At 35.4% G+C, this 18,420-nt stretch overlaps 3 protein-coding genes and 2 pseudogenes across 3 annotated transcripts; 1 reads left to right on the top strand and 4 right to left on the bottom strand.

The window, feature by feature from the left end:
• The first annotated feature begins 546 nt into the window (after positions 1-546).
• Positions 547-8,005, top strand: LOC141696653 (ribonuclease H2 subunit A). The gene is made up of 8 exons (XM_074500769.1): positions 547-813; positions 890-961; positions 5,654-5,777; positions 5,856-5,943; positions 6,712-6,849; positions 6,935-7,022; positions 7,107-7,227; positions 7,640-8,005. Exons 1-8 carry the CDS (start codon positions 594-596, stop codon positions 7,815-7,817), a joined length of 1,029 nt encoding a protein of 342 aa, XP_074356870.1. The 5' UTR covers positions 547-593; the 3' UTR covers positions 7,818-8,005.
• A 349-nt stretch (positions 8,006-8,354) lies between these two features.
• On the bottom strand, positions 8,355-10,075 carry LOC141696709 (UDP-glucosyltransferase 29-like). Its single transcript, XM_074500826.1, has one exon. The coding sequence runs from the start codon at positions 9,908-9,910 to the stop codon at positions 8,552-8,554; it is 1,359 nt and encodes a 452-aa protein (XP_074356927.1). The 5' UTR covers positions 9,911-10,075; the 3' UTR covers positions 8,355-8,551.
• A 1,828-nt stretch (positions 10,076-11,903) lies between these two features.
• LOC141696825 (UDP-glucosyltransferase 29-like) lies at positions 11,904-13,318 on the bottom strand (annotated as a pseudogene).
• Positions 13,319-14,902: 1,584 nt separating this feature from the next.
• On the bottom strand, positions 14,903-16,577 carry LOC141698685 (UDP-glucosyltransferase 29-like). The gene has a single exon (XM_074503457.1). It carries the CDS (start codon positions 16,376-16,378, stop codon positions 15,014-15,016), a length of 1,365 nt encoding a protein of 454 aa, XP_074359558.1. The 5' UTR covers positions 16,379-16,577; the 3' UTR covers positions 14,903-15,013.
• Positions 16,578-16,792: 215 nt separating this feature from the next.
• On the bottom strand, positions 16,793-18,330 carry LOC141698686 (histone-lysine N-methyltransferase, H3 lysine-9 specific SUVH5-like; annotated as a pseudogene).
• Between the last annotated feature and the right edge of the window lie 90 nt (positions 18,331-18,420).

Here is an 18,420-nt window from a genome sequence, read left to right on the forward strand (position 1 = left end):
AAAACTGATTCAGTTCAGTATTAGCATAATATAATATAATTTCAATCCATTTCAATTCAATCCGCCTCAACCTAATATATTAGTAATATAGTTGTGTTAAAAATATATTTTAAATTAACGGGTTAGAATTTTTTAAAACCAAACTAATTAGGTTGGGTCATTTTTCCCTTTTAACCTTACCTGCATGACCGACATTCACCCTACAAATAACAATAATAATAAATAAGGGATTAGTTGGGTCTATTTTCATTGGGGATGGGCGTCGGGTTATTTTGCGGTTAGGAAATGATATCCCATTCTCGATCATTGAACCCGCTCTGATCCAGGGTTATAAATCTCGGACATATTATATTATGTCCAATAATATTATATTATATCATGGGATTTAGAACCCTATGATAAAATAAAAATCCGAGGAGTTGGATCATTTTATATAAGACAATCTCGGACAGGGTTAGAAATCGGGTCCAGGAACGGAGCACTAGTCCCCATTCCTAATATTTCATTATAATTTTTCACTCCCCGAATCCGAAAAATGACCCAAATGCCCCGATTCGACCAAGACATGGATCGGGTCGGATAGGAGGAGTGAAATGCCCTTGCACACACCCCGCCACCCGAATTTGTTTACCTCTTTAAACACACCCGCACACTTGAGTATACACATAACCACTGCAAAGTCTTTTACTTTCCTCTTTGCTCATTTCGGGCGCCAACTAAAAAAGATGGAATCAGAAAGTGTTGTTGTCCCAAAATGGGGTTGTGAGCCTTGCATTATGGGAATTGATGAAGCTGGTCGAGGCCCTGTTTTAGGTACTTGTTGTTTTTTGTATCTATACATTCAAACTTAATCTTTTTATTAAGGTTGTTTTATCTTAATTGTTTTCAGGACCAATGGTTTATGGGTGCTTGTATTGTCCTGTTTCTTACGAGAAGACCATGTCCCAACTTAATTTTGCAGGTTACATTTTCCCTTTTTATTACATTAATTTGTTTTTTTGAAGAAGGTTGTTGTTTCTTGATGAAATAATTAAATGTATTTGTACTTTTTGTTTGTAATGTCGATTTCGATGTCTTTTTTGATTAGTTTGAAAAGGGCTAAGATTACCCTGGTTTAATTTTGTTATTGGTCCAAATTGGATTTACCCAAGTGAGATGAAGTTAACTTAGGAATAGGTACTAATATTCACTAGGTCATCGTGTCTTATTGCTGGATGGAGATATATATCTATGTTTGTTTCGCTTTTAAACAACTAACTTTGAGATGGGAATTTCAAAATGTGTTGGTGGACTTCAATTTTATTTTCTTCCTCTAGTGTTGGTCTTTCGAAGTAGGATTAGTTGCAGTCATGTAGGTAATTTAGTATTTATATTATTATTAAAGAGAAGATGGCAAACAATGGATAGTAGCATGTGGAAAACAATGAGAAGATGCGAAAGCAACGGGCATATGGAGACTCTACCCAGTAGTTTATTGATACAAGAGATTCTTATGACAGTCGATATCGAAGCCCTTTGCTCCGTCAGGATAAAATCCAGAGAGATGGAGAGGAGAAAGCGGAGAGGGCTTGAGAAGCAGCGAGACGGAGGGGGTCTTTCGAAGTAGGATTAGTTGCAGTCATGTAGGTAATTTAGTATTTATATTATTATTAAAGAGAAGATGGCAAACAATGGATAGTAGCATGTGGAAAACAATGAGAAGATGCGAAAGCAACGGGCATATGGAGACTCTACCCAGTAGTTTATTGATACAAGAGATTCTTATGACAGTCGATATCGAAGCCCTTTGCTCCGTTTCTTGTGTTTCCAAACCCCTCCGTCTCGCTGCTTCTCAAGCCCTCTCCGCTTTCTCCTCTCCATCTCTCTGGATTTTATCCTGACGCCGACTTGCTCACACAAATTTTTCCAAGGTTTACGAATCTCAAAACTATTACAGTTATTGTCTCTATTTTGTTGATACAGATGTCATGAATATACTTGATGCACATGTCAAAGAATTGAAGTTGCTTAAGTGCTCTTCACTTTCTTCAAATGTTCTTGCTTCTGTTGGAAATTGTTGTCCCAATTTAAGGCTACTTGTATTAGAACTAATAGTTACGGGTAACCCGAATATATTTAACAGTAATCTTGATCAGCTGCTTCAGGGCTGCTCGTGCTTAGAGTCTTTGATCATTAAGATACGAGGACTACTGCGCAGACGGTTTCAGATCCATCCAACTCAACCTCCCTCAAAGTGTCAATTTTTTGAAGCAACGGCCAATTTTGGAGCGTAATGCTATCAATTTAATTTGTAGAATTGGTGTTCTTAAATACTTAAATTAATCCATTCCTGTCAGTCCAAATTCCTCCGTATTTAACTTGTAGAGCATATCACTTGTCTTAGATGTTATCTCTGACGAGCTTATCTTTGCAATTGCAAATTCCTTTCCTTTCTTTTGCTGCTTGAGTTGGATCTGGAAGACAGGCCATTCAAGCAACCAAGAGTTCCCGAAGACTTGGCCAACATTGGGCTTCAGGCCCTGACATCGTGCTGACGTTTGATTGGCCTCTCTCTTATACGAAGTCATCGAAACTGTCCCGTATATTTAAAAAACATAGATGATATTGGTTTTTTCCTGCTTGGAGGGTTGCAAAAATTGAGAGTCACTGAGAGTAGGTGGGTTATCTATAGTTAGTGATGCTGGTTGTGGTTCAATCCTGCAATCCTGCAAAAAGCTAAAAAGGTTTGAGGTTCGTAATGCATTACAGTTGTCAAAGTTGGCCTTGATTGGAAGTCTTGGGGGATCATGCTCTATTCTTGAGCTGAAATTGGTGTCATGTAGTCTTCTGACTAGAAGAAAGGCAAACTGGTCGGACGAGAATGGCTTAACAAATTTAATGAGCGAAGATTTTCACGGCTTAGGTAAGTTCCATGTGAAGAAAACCATGGGCCAATGCATTGTCTTGCTTACTTTTACGTACTTTTATGTATCATTGTATATCACCTATCACCTTGTACCTAGAACACACATATATATGCACACACAAGCCCGGGGTCTTTTGTGGAAACATCCTCTTCATTCTTTTGGATGAGGGTAAGGCTGTGTACATTATACCCTCCCTAGACACTGCTTTATGCGGTACGGTTGATTGATTGATTGATATTATTATTAAAGAGATTCGATAATAACCCGATCAGTTCACGGGTATTATGCTCTTGATTATAATTTAGTAATAAAGAATATGCACAACCATAAACCGAAACATAAAAACTAACAGAAAACCTAACAATTGTAACACATTTGAAATTCATATCTATAAAAATAACATAAAACTGGATAAGGAATAAGGAAAACATAGCCAATGTAGCATTATGAGCTATTACATTGAAATTTCTTAATTTGTGAAATGTTTCACCTGAATCTAGGCTAAGCATGACGAATCAATGAAACTCAGCCTCAATCTTGAATACTTCGGGATTTTGGAAAACATATGCACTCAAGCGGACCGTACCCATGGTGACCATCCTTGATGCTTCCCCTCCAATCACCGCCCCATTCGCTCTACCCAACAAAACATTAAAAAAGGTTGCAGAACTTTCTGTCGAAGGGGAGATCAGATGAGTACCTGAAAAATTGATGAGGGTAAGATGTTCCTTATATGCTTGGGGTGAAGCTTCAAACGCGAGGCTGCTAAGAATCGCTAGTGAAACCTTCCCAAATCCGCCAACAACAGTAATACAAACTTTATTTGAGTTGACAAAGCCAGCCACCCAATCGATTATATTAATTCCATCTGGCACATTAAGAGTGACTGGCTTCATAGCTATAACTTCTCCTTTGGGTCTATTTTTTGACCCACGAGGACGTCCACGAGGACGTCCACGAGGCGTGAATCTAGAATTCCCAGCGTTGTTACCGTTAGTAGCACGGCCTGCAGTGCTATAGAAGCTGCAATTTCCGATATCGAAGGTTGGTATAAAATGGTTGGGTGATTTTAGCGGGATGATTTCTGGAGGGTGCACTTTTTCTTCCATGGAGGAACAATGAGACAAGTCTCGCGAACCTGACATAGAGAGAGAATTTTCCCTGTTATTCGTCATGGAAGGCGTAAGCTACTTAATAAGAAATGGGAAAGAAAGGCAGACAGAAAAAGATGTGTGCTAGAAGTGCACGGGAAGAAGTCCTTTTATAATAGAATGATACTAAAAATGACGGTACGACTGTTAAAGAAATATTCATACAGCTGTAAAAAGTTGGATTATTAGGATTATTTCAAAATTTCATCGAAGTATACATTCAAAATTTTAATTACAGTAAATAGGTTTCTTTTTATGTGACTTATGATTTGCTTTTTTCTATTTCTTAACACATGCAAACTGATAGTTTTTTGGTAAATAATAGACACTGAGTTATACTGCGATAAACACAAATTATATAATTCGTGAAATAACTCAAAAGAATCTGAATTTCTTATTGATTGAAAAGTTTGGAAATAGCTTTATTTGATATCTATACAGAATAATTTGTTAGGATCTACATATTATATTTTATCTTTAAAGGATTGCTTTGTTTAGCATGTAATATGTTTATAGAGATAATAAATCCGTCCAATATTTGTTTTCCCGACTAAGATAGTACTAGCATATATTGATTGAGAAAATGAGAATCGATGATCCTGATACTTTTTAAAAATCTGATAAAAGTTAGTATTGACGATACTCATATACATTTTTTAGTATTTGTGTTATGACTGATAAAGAAGACGGGGCCATTTTCTACATTGACAAACCTCTAAACAGCAAAATGATGACATTTTAGGATTGATTAACCAGAGAATTCTGACCAAGTTGGTCGGTTGTGATAATGTCACTACTGACAATATGTAAAAGCAATATTTTTTTAACTTTTTTCCGTGTGAAGACACTGTGTGCTGTGTTAGCAAAACAATAACTTTATATTTTCTGTCATCGACAAAACAGCAGCGCTCAGACTCGAAGTGTAGACTGTATGGACAGCCACACTTTAGCTGATTTTTGTTTTGTATTCCAATTTGAACTAAAATGTTTTCATTAAATATAATTAACCATGTTAAGTAAGCATAAAATATTTAATTAATGGACATGAACGACATCTTCGTTGGATCATTTGTTGGTGTTTGGTTTTCAATTATAAACTTAAAAGAAAATCATCAGTCATTTAGTCTTATCAATTCTTTTTGTTGAAATGGTTCCCTGTGTTTAATTTGAAGTTGGATGGTTAATAGGTAGACGTGTACGAGTACTAAATGTTAGCTTCTCGTGCTAATTATAGCTGAGCTTTATATCAACATCAATATTGGCATGTTTAAAGATTCAAAACCTTTTATAACTGGAAAATGAATTGGTATCCTACTTTTATAGTGAAATTCTTCATATGAGCCTTATTTGGTCTATCATTTTATTGTGTAAAATGTCTGTATGCTTTGATCAGTAATTAATTAAGTGGGTATCTAATACAGAACTGTGTGCAAGTAACAAAAGAACACTGAATATTCAATTAGTAGTTCATTTTTTTTCTACCCAATCTTTTGTATTTTAATTCAAAGCCTAGAAACCAATTGCTTAATAAGACACTGAATATTGCTTAAACACGGGAGATAGATTTCTTATGTAAACTGGTCTTTACTAATCCAGATTCAAAGACTTTGAAAGAAGAGAAGAGAGAAGAGCTATTTGAAAATTTGAAGGAAGATGAAAGCATTGGGTGGGCAGTTGATGTAATTGATCCAAGGGAACTCTCATCCAAAATGTTGAAGAAGTGAGTGAAGATTTTTTTACTATATCTGTAGTTCTGTAACAATTTTCTGACATGGTTCCTCATTTCGTCTCATGACAGAAATAAGATTAACCTCAATGAGATATCACATAATTCTGCAATTGGTCTTGTTAAGAGGGCACTTAATACTGGAATTCTTCTTACAGAGGTATGAATCTACTAACTTTCATTCCATGTCTTCCTTATAGTTGAGATGATTTTGTTGCTTTGTAATGAAGTAGTCGGTCTTTTTCATACAAAACCACACATAACGAACAAAAAAGCCAATACAAAATGCCCATAATCGAATGATTTTGGCTTCTTCATAAATATGATTTAATACGTCATTTAACATTCTACACCCTCCAGTTCAACTAATAAATCTTTGTTTTCAAAAAATAAAAAGCCAATGCATGCAGTTTTTTATATGTTTAAAAATCATCTATATGGCTGTTTTTTCATCACATTCACCTAAAGGAGAAGTCATGAAAATATGTTTATATGCTAAATAAAAAGTATTGTAATGTATGAGCTGTAGTATCTACCAAACTAATAGAACCTAATATTAAAATTTTCCATGTCATTGTATATGTTGGATGATGGAAGATTAATTGACATAATCACATAACCATATGACAAGTCATAAACAAAAAAGCATTTGAATAATAACAGATCAATTGTTCTATCATTTACGAAAAAGCATTGACAATCAGTGGTGAAACAATTTATCACATTTTTCTGTTATTCGATTTTAATAAAAAAAAACTGGGTTCAAGATGTCTGTGGGATGTGCTTTGGTCGGACTATGCTGACATGATAAAGTAGAAATACTTTCTATTTTGATGTAAAATTTGGTTCAAGATGTCTCTGGGCTAAGCTTTAGTCAGACTACATTGACATGGTAAAGAAAAAATACTGAAACGAGAAAGTGTTTCAGGTTTATGTGGATACTGTTGGAGATCCTGAGAAGTACAGGATCAAACTCAGCGATTTATTTCCATCTATAAAATTTGTGGTTGCAAAGAAAGCTGACAGCCTCTATCCAGTAGTTAGCGGTGCAAGTATTGTTGCAAAGGTCAATTTCTCTAATTTTAAAAGTTTCTTCAGTCGCTTTTCTAGAGTCTGGTTACTCGTAATGCAATTACATTTCTGCTTATTAGGTCACGAGAGATCGAGCATTGCGAAATTGGGTGTTTGACGAAAGTGCGGAAAACATGCATAGGAACTTTGGATCTGGCTACCCCGGTGGTAAGACTGTGCACTTAGATACAATCTTTCGTAAAACTTGTAGGTATGTTCTTGACTAATTTTCAAGAAATGTTATGCTTTCAGATCCTGAAACTAAGGGCTGGTTGGAGCATCACAAGCATACGGTTTTTGGATTTCCAACATTAGTTCGCTTCAGCTGGGGTACTTGCAATTCCTATTTTAAAGATGGAATCGAAGTGTTGTGGTGAGCTGTTTATATGATCGATGTAATATTTGTCAATTATTTATAGTCTTGTTTGGAATAGACATCCCAAATATTTGTTATATTATAAAAATTGCCCCTGTTTGATGTACCATATCCACTATCCTGTGTCTTACATGTAACTAGTAGTTTTCTTTAATGAACTGACGGGCTTTAGATGAGGGAAAGATAATTGCCTATTAGCCATCAGAAGAATATATAAATATTGGAATATTGATCATGTCATAATACTAGCGTCATTTCGTCTTCTCTTTTTTGTGGTTGTTAGAGTTTTCGATGTTTAAATCATTAACCACTTTAAATTATTTGAAACTGAACAAAAAATGTTATATTACCTGAGTTTTCCCTAACTTCAAAGGTAGACTTACTATGTCTCGTATTTTAACGTGTATAGGGAATCAGATGCAACAGATGAAGATGGTTCCTCTGTGAAGACTGGAAAGAAGCAATTGAAACTGAGCAGTGTTGGTTTTACTGGTATGAAGAGGAGAAGTGAAGATATTGAATCAAGTGGTAAAGGTCGCTGCAAATTTTTCCAAGCTCGCAAACTCGAACAACTTTCAAAGTTCTGAGGACAAGGTTAAATACAAAACTTATAATTAATGTACTCAATTTTCGAAAAAATTAGTTAGAGATCCATATTTGTCCTGTTTGTTGCGATTCGGATGCAGATATTAGTTGTGCCGATACATTAATCTCTTGATTTTACTGCATTTCCGTATTAGGATGAAATTTATATCATAGTTGTAATTTTCACGCATCCTTAACATGTTCTTGGTTATTAAGCTATTTAGCATCACTCTGAAATAAGTACACCAGCCAACTGTTTCCCTGTATATTGCTTAAGATATCAGCATACAAGAATCTGTGATCAGCACACTCTTACTTGGTTGCAATGTTAGGTTTCAGTTAAAGCACATTACTTGTAAAATAGAAAGACTTAGTTGGGTACAATTATGTTGCCAGACTATGTGGGTTCTAGTTTTTCAATAGCCAGTTAGGTGCCTAACAGCTTTGGTCTGTTTGATGTTTGTGTTTGTTACTTCTGGTTGTGAGGTCAATAGGTGAAAAATGAAAAGATAATTATGTCTGAACTTTTGGTTGCTACATTTGGAAGAAGATGATAGAACTGGAAAAGTTATTAATGTACAAGACAAAATGAAATGGACATGAGGACTTATAGACTGATCATCTCTTTTATAAGACAACACTAGCTAATAAAACATCTTACTACAATTGTAACACTTTGTTAACCAGGTATGTAACATCTGATGATTTTCCATAAAACTTGGCCATCTTTAAATTACTAAAACATTTTGGAAGATGTTATCTCGTCTTTCTTCTCCTTGCAAAGTTTCAGCAGCTCCTCCACAACTTCGTCTATTTCTTTGTCTCCATTTTCTTTAATTTTCTCACTCATTTCCTTCGCCTTCCTCCTTACTGTCTCACTGTTTCTCCCTAATACCACATTTCTTATTGCTTTTGCAATCTCTTCTCTCTTAAACCTGCCATTCTCATCTCTCTCAACCTCTTGTCCAACTCCAATCTCCTTCACGACCAAAGCATTAAATGGCTGGTCAATCTGCATAGGCATGGCTATGACTGGAACACCAAACATCATGCTCTCCATTATCGAACTCCATCCACAATGACTAACAAACCCTCCAGTGCTCGAGTGACATAAGATTTTTGTCTGTGGAGCCCATCCCACCATGACAAGTCCTCTGTCCCCTGCCTTATCAAGAAACCCTAAGGGAAGTACCTCTTCAAGATTCATGTTTTCTCCGAAAGGAAATCTTACAACCCATATGAAGTTTAGCTTACTAAGCTCCAATCCATAAGCAATCTCTCGTATTTCATCCTTGGATAGAAAATACTCACTTCCAAAGGAAACAAAGACAACTGAAGACTCATCCTTCTTTTCCAGAAATTGGATTATCTCTGTACCATCATCTGTTTCTATTAGCTCATCTTGAACAAGTGGCCCTACAGGAATCGACTTCTTTTGAGACAAAACAGATATATAATCAATATATTTCCCTTCAATGTCTCTAAAAGTCCTGCGTAGAACTACTTTGGATTTCCTGCTAGCTTCCCATGCATGATTTATATCCTTTGTATCATCTGAGGAAGACTTCCATCTAGCATTTATCTTTTCAGTGAAGTATTTGTGAAAAGAAATTGGAAATGGGAAACTTACGGATAAACCGTAGTTGAACATGTGCTGTGAAAATGAAGAAAAAAATGTGGAGCTCATAAGAAACTGAACTGCTGGCACATTATTAGCCAAGGCAATATCAGCTGCCCATGGTTGATTGAAATCATATATCAGTATATCTGGTTTAACAGATACAAAGATTTTTAAGAACTCGGGGCTTGAGTTTTCGAAAGCTGTTTTTAGGGTAACCATGAGATGGGGTGGGAGGCCATTGGTTGTATGATAGTGTGGAGGAAGATCAGGCAGTGGCAGAATATTGAGTTCAACTAAATGTATTGAATTCGACCATTTCTCAGTCACATTTTTTCTGATGGAATTGAGGTTGATAGGAGTGGAACAAAGATAGATATTGAAATTCCTGGTGGCGAGTTTCTTGGCTAGGTCTAGAAAGGGAGAAATGTGACCATGGGCTAACCATGGTAGCATTAGAACACTAATGTTATCCATATTTCTAGTATCGATTGATTGTAGCTAGCTCTCTGTGTTGTTTTGCATCTTACACTATATATTGAGCCATGGAGGTGATACAAACACACTATATATAGAAGAAAGCCTGTTGCTGTATTGTATGTTGTCCGGCTCGCTCTCGAGTTATTGTTTGGTTGGTAGAAATTTTACTTTTCTGGGCTCTTAATACGTAGTATGTTGAAAATTCATTAGACAATGTTGGTCTATACAACCGTGTAAACGTAAGCTGATTGGAAATTGATGGTAGCTAATGTAAAAGGATGAAGATAGTTTACTCGTAAGGATAGGAACAAGCAGAAGATTAAAATTAGATGACTGCAGGTTGTTGTGTATTCAAACTTTAGAAAATTTGACTCGTTTAAGAGATTTGCTCCCAGCTACTTGCTTTTCTAGGAAAATGCTAGTATTATTTTATTTGTTGAGATAAATTTTAAATTTTACATGTCATGGTTTCATTGTTTATACTTGGGTAGTTGCTGCATGAAGAACATTCTTCCTATTACAAAAAAAAAAATAAAGATCATCACAGATAAAAATACATTTTTATTCTAATTTTCACATCAAAAAATGTTTTTTATGAATTAAAAATAATCTAAGAAAAAAATTATGATCAATATAACATTAGTAGTAATACACATAATTTGATTTGTTACAAAAATATATAGAATATTCTATATTAGATGATTTTATATCTCACTTGATTTTAAATTTTAGACAAGATTTTACATTATATTCGATATGATTAAACTTGGTCGATGTTAAATTTTATGATTCTAGTTTTAACAAATCATTTTAATAAAAATAAAGTATTTTATTAATATTTTGTAGGGTTATTTGCAAAATGAATCCACCTCATTTGGCTCAAATGCACTTCTTTATCTATAATTTATTTAACTGTATTTTACATTCTTTTACTATTTTCGATGCGACAAATTGCACTCTTTTTGTTAAATTTGTTAAACTTGTCGGGGGTATTTTAGAAAATTATGATTAGATCATTATGTAAGCTTTTTAATCGTCTAAATGATACTTTTCGAAAAAATTTAAAAAACGGAAATTGTAGAGAACGAATTTTTTTTTCAAAACAATAACATTCAAAATTATCAAAAATTGACGAATCCAAAATTAAATAAATTCTATACTTAATGAATTTAATAAAAAGAATTATAAAATAAATATCTCAATTTTGAATCTTTTTATTTTGAGAAGATCGTTTTATTCTCTACAACTTTCATTCTTTAAATGTTTTCAGAATGTATCGTTTAGAGGGTCAAAAATCTTAAATAAAGAACTAAAAAAAATTTAATATTTTAATTTTCTAAAATACCGCTGAAAATTTTAACAAAATTAACGAAAATGATGCAATTTATCGCGCCGAAAATAGTAAGAAGATAAAAGATACAATTATATAAAATATAGGTAAAAAAATGCATTTTAATCCATGGATGCATTTTACAAGCATTCTATAAATAACTCTATTTTTTATTGTTGTTTATATTAGATGTGTTTGGTGGAGGGCAAGGCCTATTAAATGTAATGAATCATGTGCATTTGTCCATGTGGGAACAATTTTTTTAATACAAATTTTTTTCCAAACAAACCAAATATAACCTATGATGTCCATCCTCAACCTCTCAGTGAAGTTCTTATAGCTATGTTTTGCCAAGGCCAAATGCGATGTTTTCATATGAATATCAAAATCAGAAAATTCAAAAATTTCATATGAATATCAAAATCTTTCCAACCTTTTTCACCTTCTACAAAACAGTTAAAGCTCATTTCAATGGGATATTATAAACAAACATAATTCTGAGAACTTTTGCTTCCTGCGTCTTAAACAAAATGACACAAATTAATGAAAAATTCTGTAAATTGTACAAAAGACAAAATGGAACAGACATGTAAACTAATATATTGATCACAAATTGGTACTTTTATGTTAATCGTTTCTCTTAATTTATATATACATATGTGTCATAATTTTTTTTAAAGCTTAACATGTTTTAGTCAGCTCAAACATGCACAATTTTTATTATTTATCTTCTTAAAGTCATTATCATTTAAGAGCCATAATTTTATCTTGGTAATGTTAGTTAGTTTAATTTGCAGTTAGTTTAATGTTAGCTGCTAAAAACTCAAATTTCTTGTAGTGAGTTTGATGACCGAGTACGTCAATCTGGCGATTAATTTTCATGAAAACTTCACCATCTTATCAACTATTCTAACATTTTGGAAGATGTAGTTTCGTCACCATTTTCTTTAATCTTCTCGCGCATTTCCTTTGCTTTCCTCCTTACTATCTCACCACTTCTCTCTAATACCACATTTCTTATCACTTTTGCAATCTCTTCTCTCTTGAACCTCCCATTCTCGTCTCTCTCGACTTCTTATCACAGCAACAGCATTATATGGTTGGTCAAGATGCATGGGCATGGCTATGACTGGAACACCAAACATCATGCTCTCCATTATCGAACCCCATCCCCAATGGCTAACGAACCCTCCGGTGCTCGAGTGACGTAAGATTCTCGCCTGTGGAGCCCATCCCTCCATGACAAGTCCTCTGTCCCCGACACTATCCAGAAACCCTAAAGGAAGTGCTTCTTCAAGCTTTATGTTTTCTCCAAAAGGAAACCTTACAACCCATATGAAGTTTAGCTTACTAAGCTCCAATCCATATCCAACCTCGTGTATTTCATCCTTGGATAGAAAATATTTACTTCCAAAGGAAACAAAGACAACTGAAGACTCATCCTTCTTTTCCAGAAATTGGACTGTCTCTTTACTATCATCTGTATTTTCCATCTCTTCTTGAACAAGTGGCCCTACAGGAATGGACTTCTTTTGAGACAAAACAGATATATAATCGATATATTTCCCTTCAATTTCTTTAAAAGTCCGGAGCAGAAGTATATTAGATATCATGGCAGCTCGCCTTACACGATCCATCTTCTTTGCAAAATCTGGGGAAGACTCCAATCTAGCACTCATCTTTTCGATGAAGTGTTTGTGGATGAATATATTGGAAATGAGGAACTTATAGACGAACCGCAGCACATCATGTGACGTGAAAGTGAACAAAAAATTGCTGAGCACGTGATAAACTGAACCGCTGGAACATTATTAGACAAAGCTATATTAGCTGCCCAGGGCTGATTGTAATCATATATCAGTATATGTGGTTTAACAGATTCAAAGATTTTTAGAAACTCAGGACTTGTGTTTTGGAAAGCTGTTTCGAGGGTGACCATTAGATGGGGGTGGGAGGCCATTAGTTGTATGATAGTGCGGAGGAAGATCAGGCAATAATGGAAGATCGAGTTCTACTAAGTGAATTGAATTTGAATTTGACCATTTGTCAACTATATTTTTCTTGATCGAATTGAGGTTGATTGCAGTGGAACAAAGATAGATATTAAAATTCCTGGTGGACAGTTTTTTGGCTAGCTCTAAAAAGGGAGAAATGTGACCATGGGCTAACCATGGTAACATCAGAACACTAATGTTATAGATATTTATTTCTAGTATCCATTAAATGTAGCTATAGCTCTCTGTGCTTCTCCTCGGCTACATATGGAGGTTAAATATGGTCTGGTAGATTGAGTATATATGTAATCAATGTGTTGCAGCCTGTATTATATATCTAATAATGTTGGTTGTGATATGCAGTGCAGCCATGCAAATGTAAGGTGATTGGATATAGATGCAGTTAGATGATGTTAAAGGATAAAGATAGTTTACTCTTATCTTATGATAGGAACAAGTAGAAAAAGAAAATTTGGATCAGTACAATATGTGTGATGTAATCAAAGTTGAGAAGATTGAAAATTTGACTCCAAGAGATCAGTACTTTGGTTTTGGCTATCTCTAGCATTATGGAACCTAGCAACCTCAATTTTATTCTCTTATGCTCTGTGTTATTTATGTGTAAGAAATTACATAATGTTGGAGCAACCAAACTATATACATGTTATATTTCGGCCTTTTTAGGGCTTTCGAAATTCGAACAGCAAACAAGTATACTCAAGATATAATTTGTATGAAATTAGTTAAAAGACTAGAGCTTTATATTGGTAAGATAGCAGGAGAACCATATTTGAGAAAACTGGTGGTGCTGGGAATTTCAGTAATTTTGTGCAAAATTGAACTTTGGAAACATAACCATCCAGGAAGATAAGAAAACTGAAAACTTAGCCAGAGAACTTTGTGTTTCATATTCTTTGCTCTTCCCACAGATATGAAACAATACCTCAACATCTATCTCCTATACTCCTCTACACATTAGGCACTTGCTCAATTCTTGGTTCTTATTCCTCACAAGTTCACTTGTATATTCCACTGCAACTCGGCCTCTTATTAATTTAGCAACCTCCGCTCTCTTTGGCCTCCCCTTGCTATATCTAACGGCTTCCATTCCCAGACCAAGCTCCAGCACAAAGCCTTGCATTGAAATACTGGTCAAGTTGCATTGGTTCGACTAACATGGCAACACCGAATTTCATGCTTTCTGATACAGAATTCCATCCGCAATGAGTTGCAAGACTGGAATGCTTCAAAGTTCTTGCTTGTGTTGCCCAACTTTCAAGACTGGAATGCTTCGATGGTTGATATATATACTTCCCTCCAGTCTCTTTTACACCAGAAGTCATCTTACAACTTCTCATGGTTAACATTCTATACCCGCACCATTAATACCTCTAGTACTTAAAGAAGAAGATTGTTGGGTGATAATTTTATAAATCTATGATATTGCAGGATGCGGGTACTCAGCACCAGCATCAGCAAACAAGTGAGTGAAGTACGAAAAAGTAAGAGCACTTGAAATACTGAAAAAACAACACGGACTATTGTCGAAGTAACAAAACTACACGTGAACTTCTGCTTGCTACATTTTGAACAAAATTATAGGACAGGAAAAAAACTGAATGTTGAAAGACTTGATAAAATGGCAAATGCAGATTATTAGAATAAAAATCTCTGCCAATACCACCTAACAACATTTTAACAATACAAAGGTAACAATTTGATGACAGAGTTTATAGCATCTGAAATTTTTTATTACAAAATTGACCATCTTTTGAACTATTTTAACATTTTGGAAGATGTTATCTCGTCTTTCTTCTCCTTGCAAAGTTTCAGCAGCTCCTCCACAACTTCGTCTATTTCTTTGTCTCCATTTTCTTTAATTTTCTCACTCATTTCCTTCGCCTTCCTCCTCACCGTCTCCCCTCTTTTCTCTGCTACCACATTCCTTATCACTTTCGCAATCTCTTCTCTCTTCAACCTGCCATTCTCATCTCTCTCAACCTCTTGTCCAACTCCAACCTCCTTCACGATTAAAGCATTAAATGGCTGGTCAAGATGCATAGGCATGGCTATGACTGGAACACCAAACATCATGCTCTCCATTATCGAACCCCATCCACAATGGCTAACGAACCCTCCAGTGCTCGAGTGATGTAATATTTTCGCCTGTGGTGCCCATCCCTCCATGACAAGTCCTCTGTCCTCGACTCTATCCAGAAATCCTAAAGGAAGTGCCTCTTCAAGCTTCATGGTTTCCTCTATAGGAAATCTTACAACCCATATAAAGTTTAGCTTGCTAAGCTCCAAGCCATAGGCAATCTCTTGTATTTCCTCCTTGGACAGAAAATACTCACTTCCAAAAGAAACAAAGACAACTGAAGACTCATTCTTTTTGTCCAGGAATTGGATTGTCTCTGCTTGATCATCTGTATCTTCTAGCTCTTCTTGAACAAGTGGCCCTACAGGAATTATCTTCTTTTGAGACAAACCAGATAAATAATCGACATATTTCCCTTCGATTTCTTTGAAAGTCCTTCGCAGAACTATTTTGTAACTTCTCTTGCCAGCTTCCTTTACACGATCTATATCCCTTGCGTCATCTTGGGAATGCTCCACTCTAGCATTCAGTTTTTCAGTGAAGTACTTGTGAAGCGGAACTGGAAATGGAAAATTTGTAGCTGGATCACAGCTCCACATGTGACGTAAAAATGAAGCAAAAAATGCTGAGCTCATATGAAACTGAACTGCTGGAACATTATTAGACAGGGCAATATCAGCTGCCCATGGCTGATTGAAATCATATATTAGTAAATCTGGTTTAACAGATTCAAAGATTCTTAAGAACTCAAGACTGGAGTTTGCGAAAGCTGTTTTGAGGGTGACCATGAGATGGGGTGGGAGGCCATTGGTTGTATGATAGTGTGGAGGTAGATCAGGTAATGCTGGAATATTGAGTTCTACTAAATGTATTGAATTCGACCATTTGTCAGTTACGTTTTTCTTGATCGAATTAAGGTTGATTGGAGTGGAGCAAAGATAGATATTAAAATTCTTGGTGGCAAGCTTTTTGGCCAGGTCTAAAAAGGGAGAAATGTGACCATGGGCTAACCATGGTAGCATTAGAACACTAATGTTATCCATATTTCTAGTATGGATTGATTGTAGCTAGCTCTCGGTGCTTCTCCTAGGCTACATATGGAGGTGAAATATGGTCTAATGTTGGTTGTTGATATGGAGCCATGCAAACGTAAGGTGATTGGATATAGATGCAGGTAGATGATGTTAAAGGATAAAGATAGTTTACTCATGAGGATAGGAACAGGCAGAACAGAAGTTTGGATGAGTACAGGTTGTGTGATGTATTAAAGATGGTGAACATAGCAATTTTGAATTCTACTAAGAACTTTGGCACTTGGCAGTAGAGATTTATATATAGCTAGCTATGCAGTTTACATTTCTTTGATACAAATCCTTGAACTTTTTTTTAACCATGTTCTGGCCAGCTGACCTCTACTGATTCGGGTTCCGAAAAGAATTAGCACAGCATTCCGCAAACAAATCTATGTTTCTTTAACAAATCAGAAGTAGAAATTTAATTATTTACAAATAACAACTTAAAATTATAAATTTTTATATATACTTAAATATAAATATCGCAATGCCTTGCCTAATAAACTATGAACAGTTAGCACCCCTGGAAGCCTGCAATAAAAAAAAATCTGAATAGGAGTCTGCAAATCATTTGCAGCCTAGCTACTCAGAAAGAAAGTCTGGACAGTCTATAGAAGTGCTTCTGTAAAAGATTTAGCATCGCTAAGTTTCAAGCATGCCTTCAAACATGAAAAGATGATATTAGCTTCAGTACTGGGATCTGTCGTATGACATGCTCTAATGACCATTGAATATGGATACCTAGATCGCATTTAGAAAGCTGCATTTATACAACCTCCCCTTGCACTTACGAGCACCGCAATGACATTTCTTTATCTTGACATTCCCATTTGAATCGGAGACATGACCGACTTTGTAATTATAATTGTAAGTAAGCTCTTGTAAGGGATGTATGTTTCTTGTGGCGAATAGCATCACATGAGGCATCAACTTGTCGTCATGATCAAAAAGAACATTTTGAGCATATAAATTTGGTGAACAACTATGATTCACAAATCTTCGAATATTTCCAATTTTTGCTGCATCAATAACAAAGCCATCTTCATCTCCTATATCAAACAAATACTCATCAAAACCTATCCTTTCCTCTGCTTGTTTGTCGTCAAGCAACTCTCCAACATACTTGCATATAAAACTTCCGGATGAAATAAAATTTCTTGATCGAATGCCCCACCCTCTCGTTTCCGTTTTAAAGACCTCTAGTTGAATTTTTAGGCCATGTTGGCTAACTCTATTCATACAAGAAGGGGGGCATTTGCAAGAAGGACCACACTCGTAGACAAAAGATTCTTTAGCTATAATCAGAGCTCCATTTTCATTGAAAGGTACCTTGCCATCATTCTTGACCACGCAAGAACATCTTACAAGATCCGAGCACCCATCAATGCAACGGCAACCTGCATTCGCGGACTTCTTCAATCTTGGATATACCATTTTTGTTATATAACTGAAAGCCGGAGGTTTGCTATTGTCATCATTCACAACAGCGATAGATATTTTTTCATTCCCGTAAGAAATAACATCTATCAACGTGCGATAGTAGAGAGCCTTAGATTTTCCGTACCTTCCCAATTTGTTTACAGGCTGACCTTGCATTCTATTTAACTGAAACATATCTACCCACTCTCCATTTTGCGCTCTCTCTTGCCAAAACTTGCTTACCATAAATAATCCATCATACATATATATATACTGCTATTTCCCTCCAGAGATTGAAAACCTCGAATAACCCTTACTGGAGTTTGTTCGTCCACGTTATTCTTCAAGGCAAGGTTACCCCGCACAAGTGTCTGATCATTTAAGTTTTGTTCAGCCATTGTTTGGATTCCACCTTGACAAAAATAGATGACATCTGTTAGTTCTTCAACATTGTAATAACTATGGGTGGACACCATGCTTGTGTGATCTTCTTGCCCTTCTTTTCCAAGCTGTGAATCATTTTGAGACTCTCAAATTGAGTAAAGGTTGAATCAAAACTGATGTTCTAAAGTGTGACCTTTTAACGTGAAAAG

The sequence above is a fragment of the Apium graveolens genome, chromosome 11, assembly GCF_009905375.1.
Source record: "Apium graveolens cultivar Ventura chromosome 11, ASM990537v1, whole genome shotgun sequence".
Lineage (NCBI taxonomy): Eukaryota > Viridiplantae > Streptophyta > Magnoliopsida > Apiales > Apiaceae > Apium > Apium graveolens.

Coding starts and splice junctions, on each gene's coding strand:
- LOC141696653 (XM_074500769.1), top strand. CDS start 594: ATGCCCTTGCACACACCCCGCCACCCGAATTTGTTTACCTCTTTAAAC. Junction 814..889: donor TGGTCGAGGCCCTGTTTTAG/GTACTTGTTGTT, acceptor AATTGTTTTCAG/GACCAATGGTTTATGGGTGC. Junction 6,850..6,934: donor GTGCAAGTATTGTTGCAAAG/GTCAATTTCTCT, acceptor TCTGCTTATTAG/GTCACGAGAGATCGAGCATT.
- LOC141696709 (XM_074500826.1), bottom strand. CDS start 9,910: ATGGATAACATTAGTGTTCTAATGCTACCATGGTTAGCCCATGGTCAC.
- LOC141698685 (XM_074503457.1), bottom strand. CDS start 16,378: ATGGATAACATTAGTGTTCTAATGCTACCATGGTTAGCCCATGGTCAC.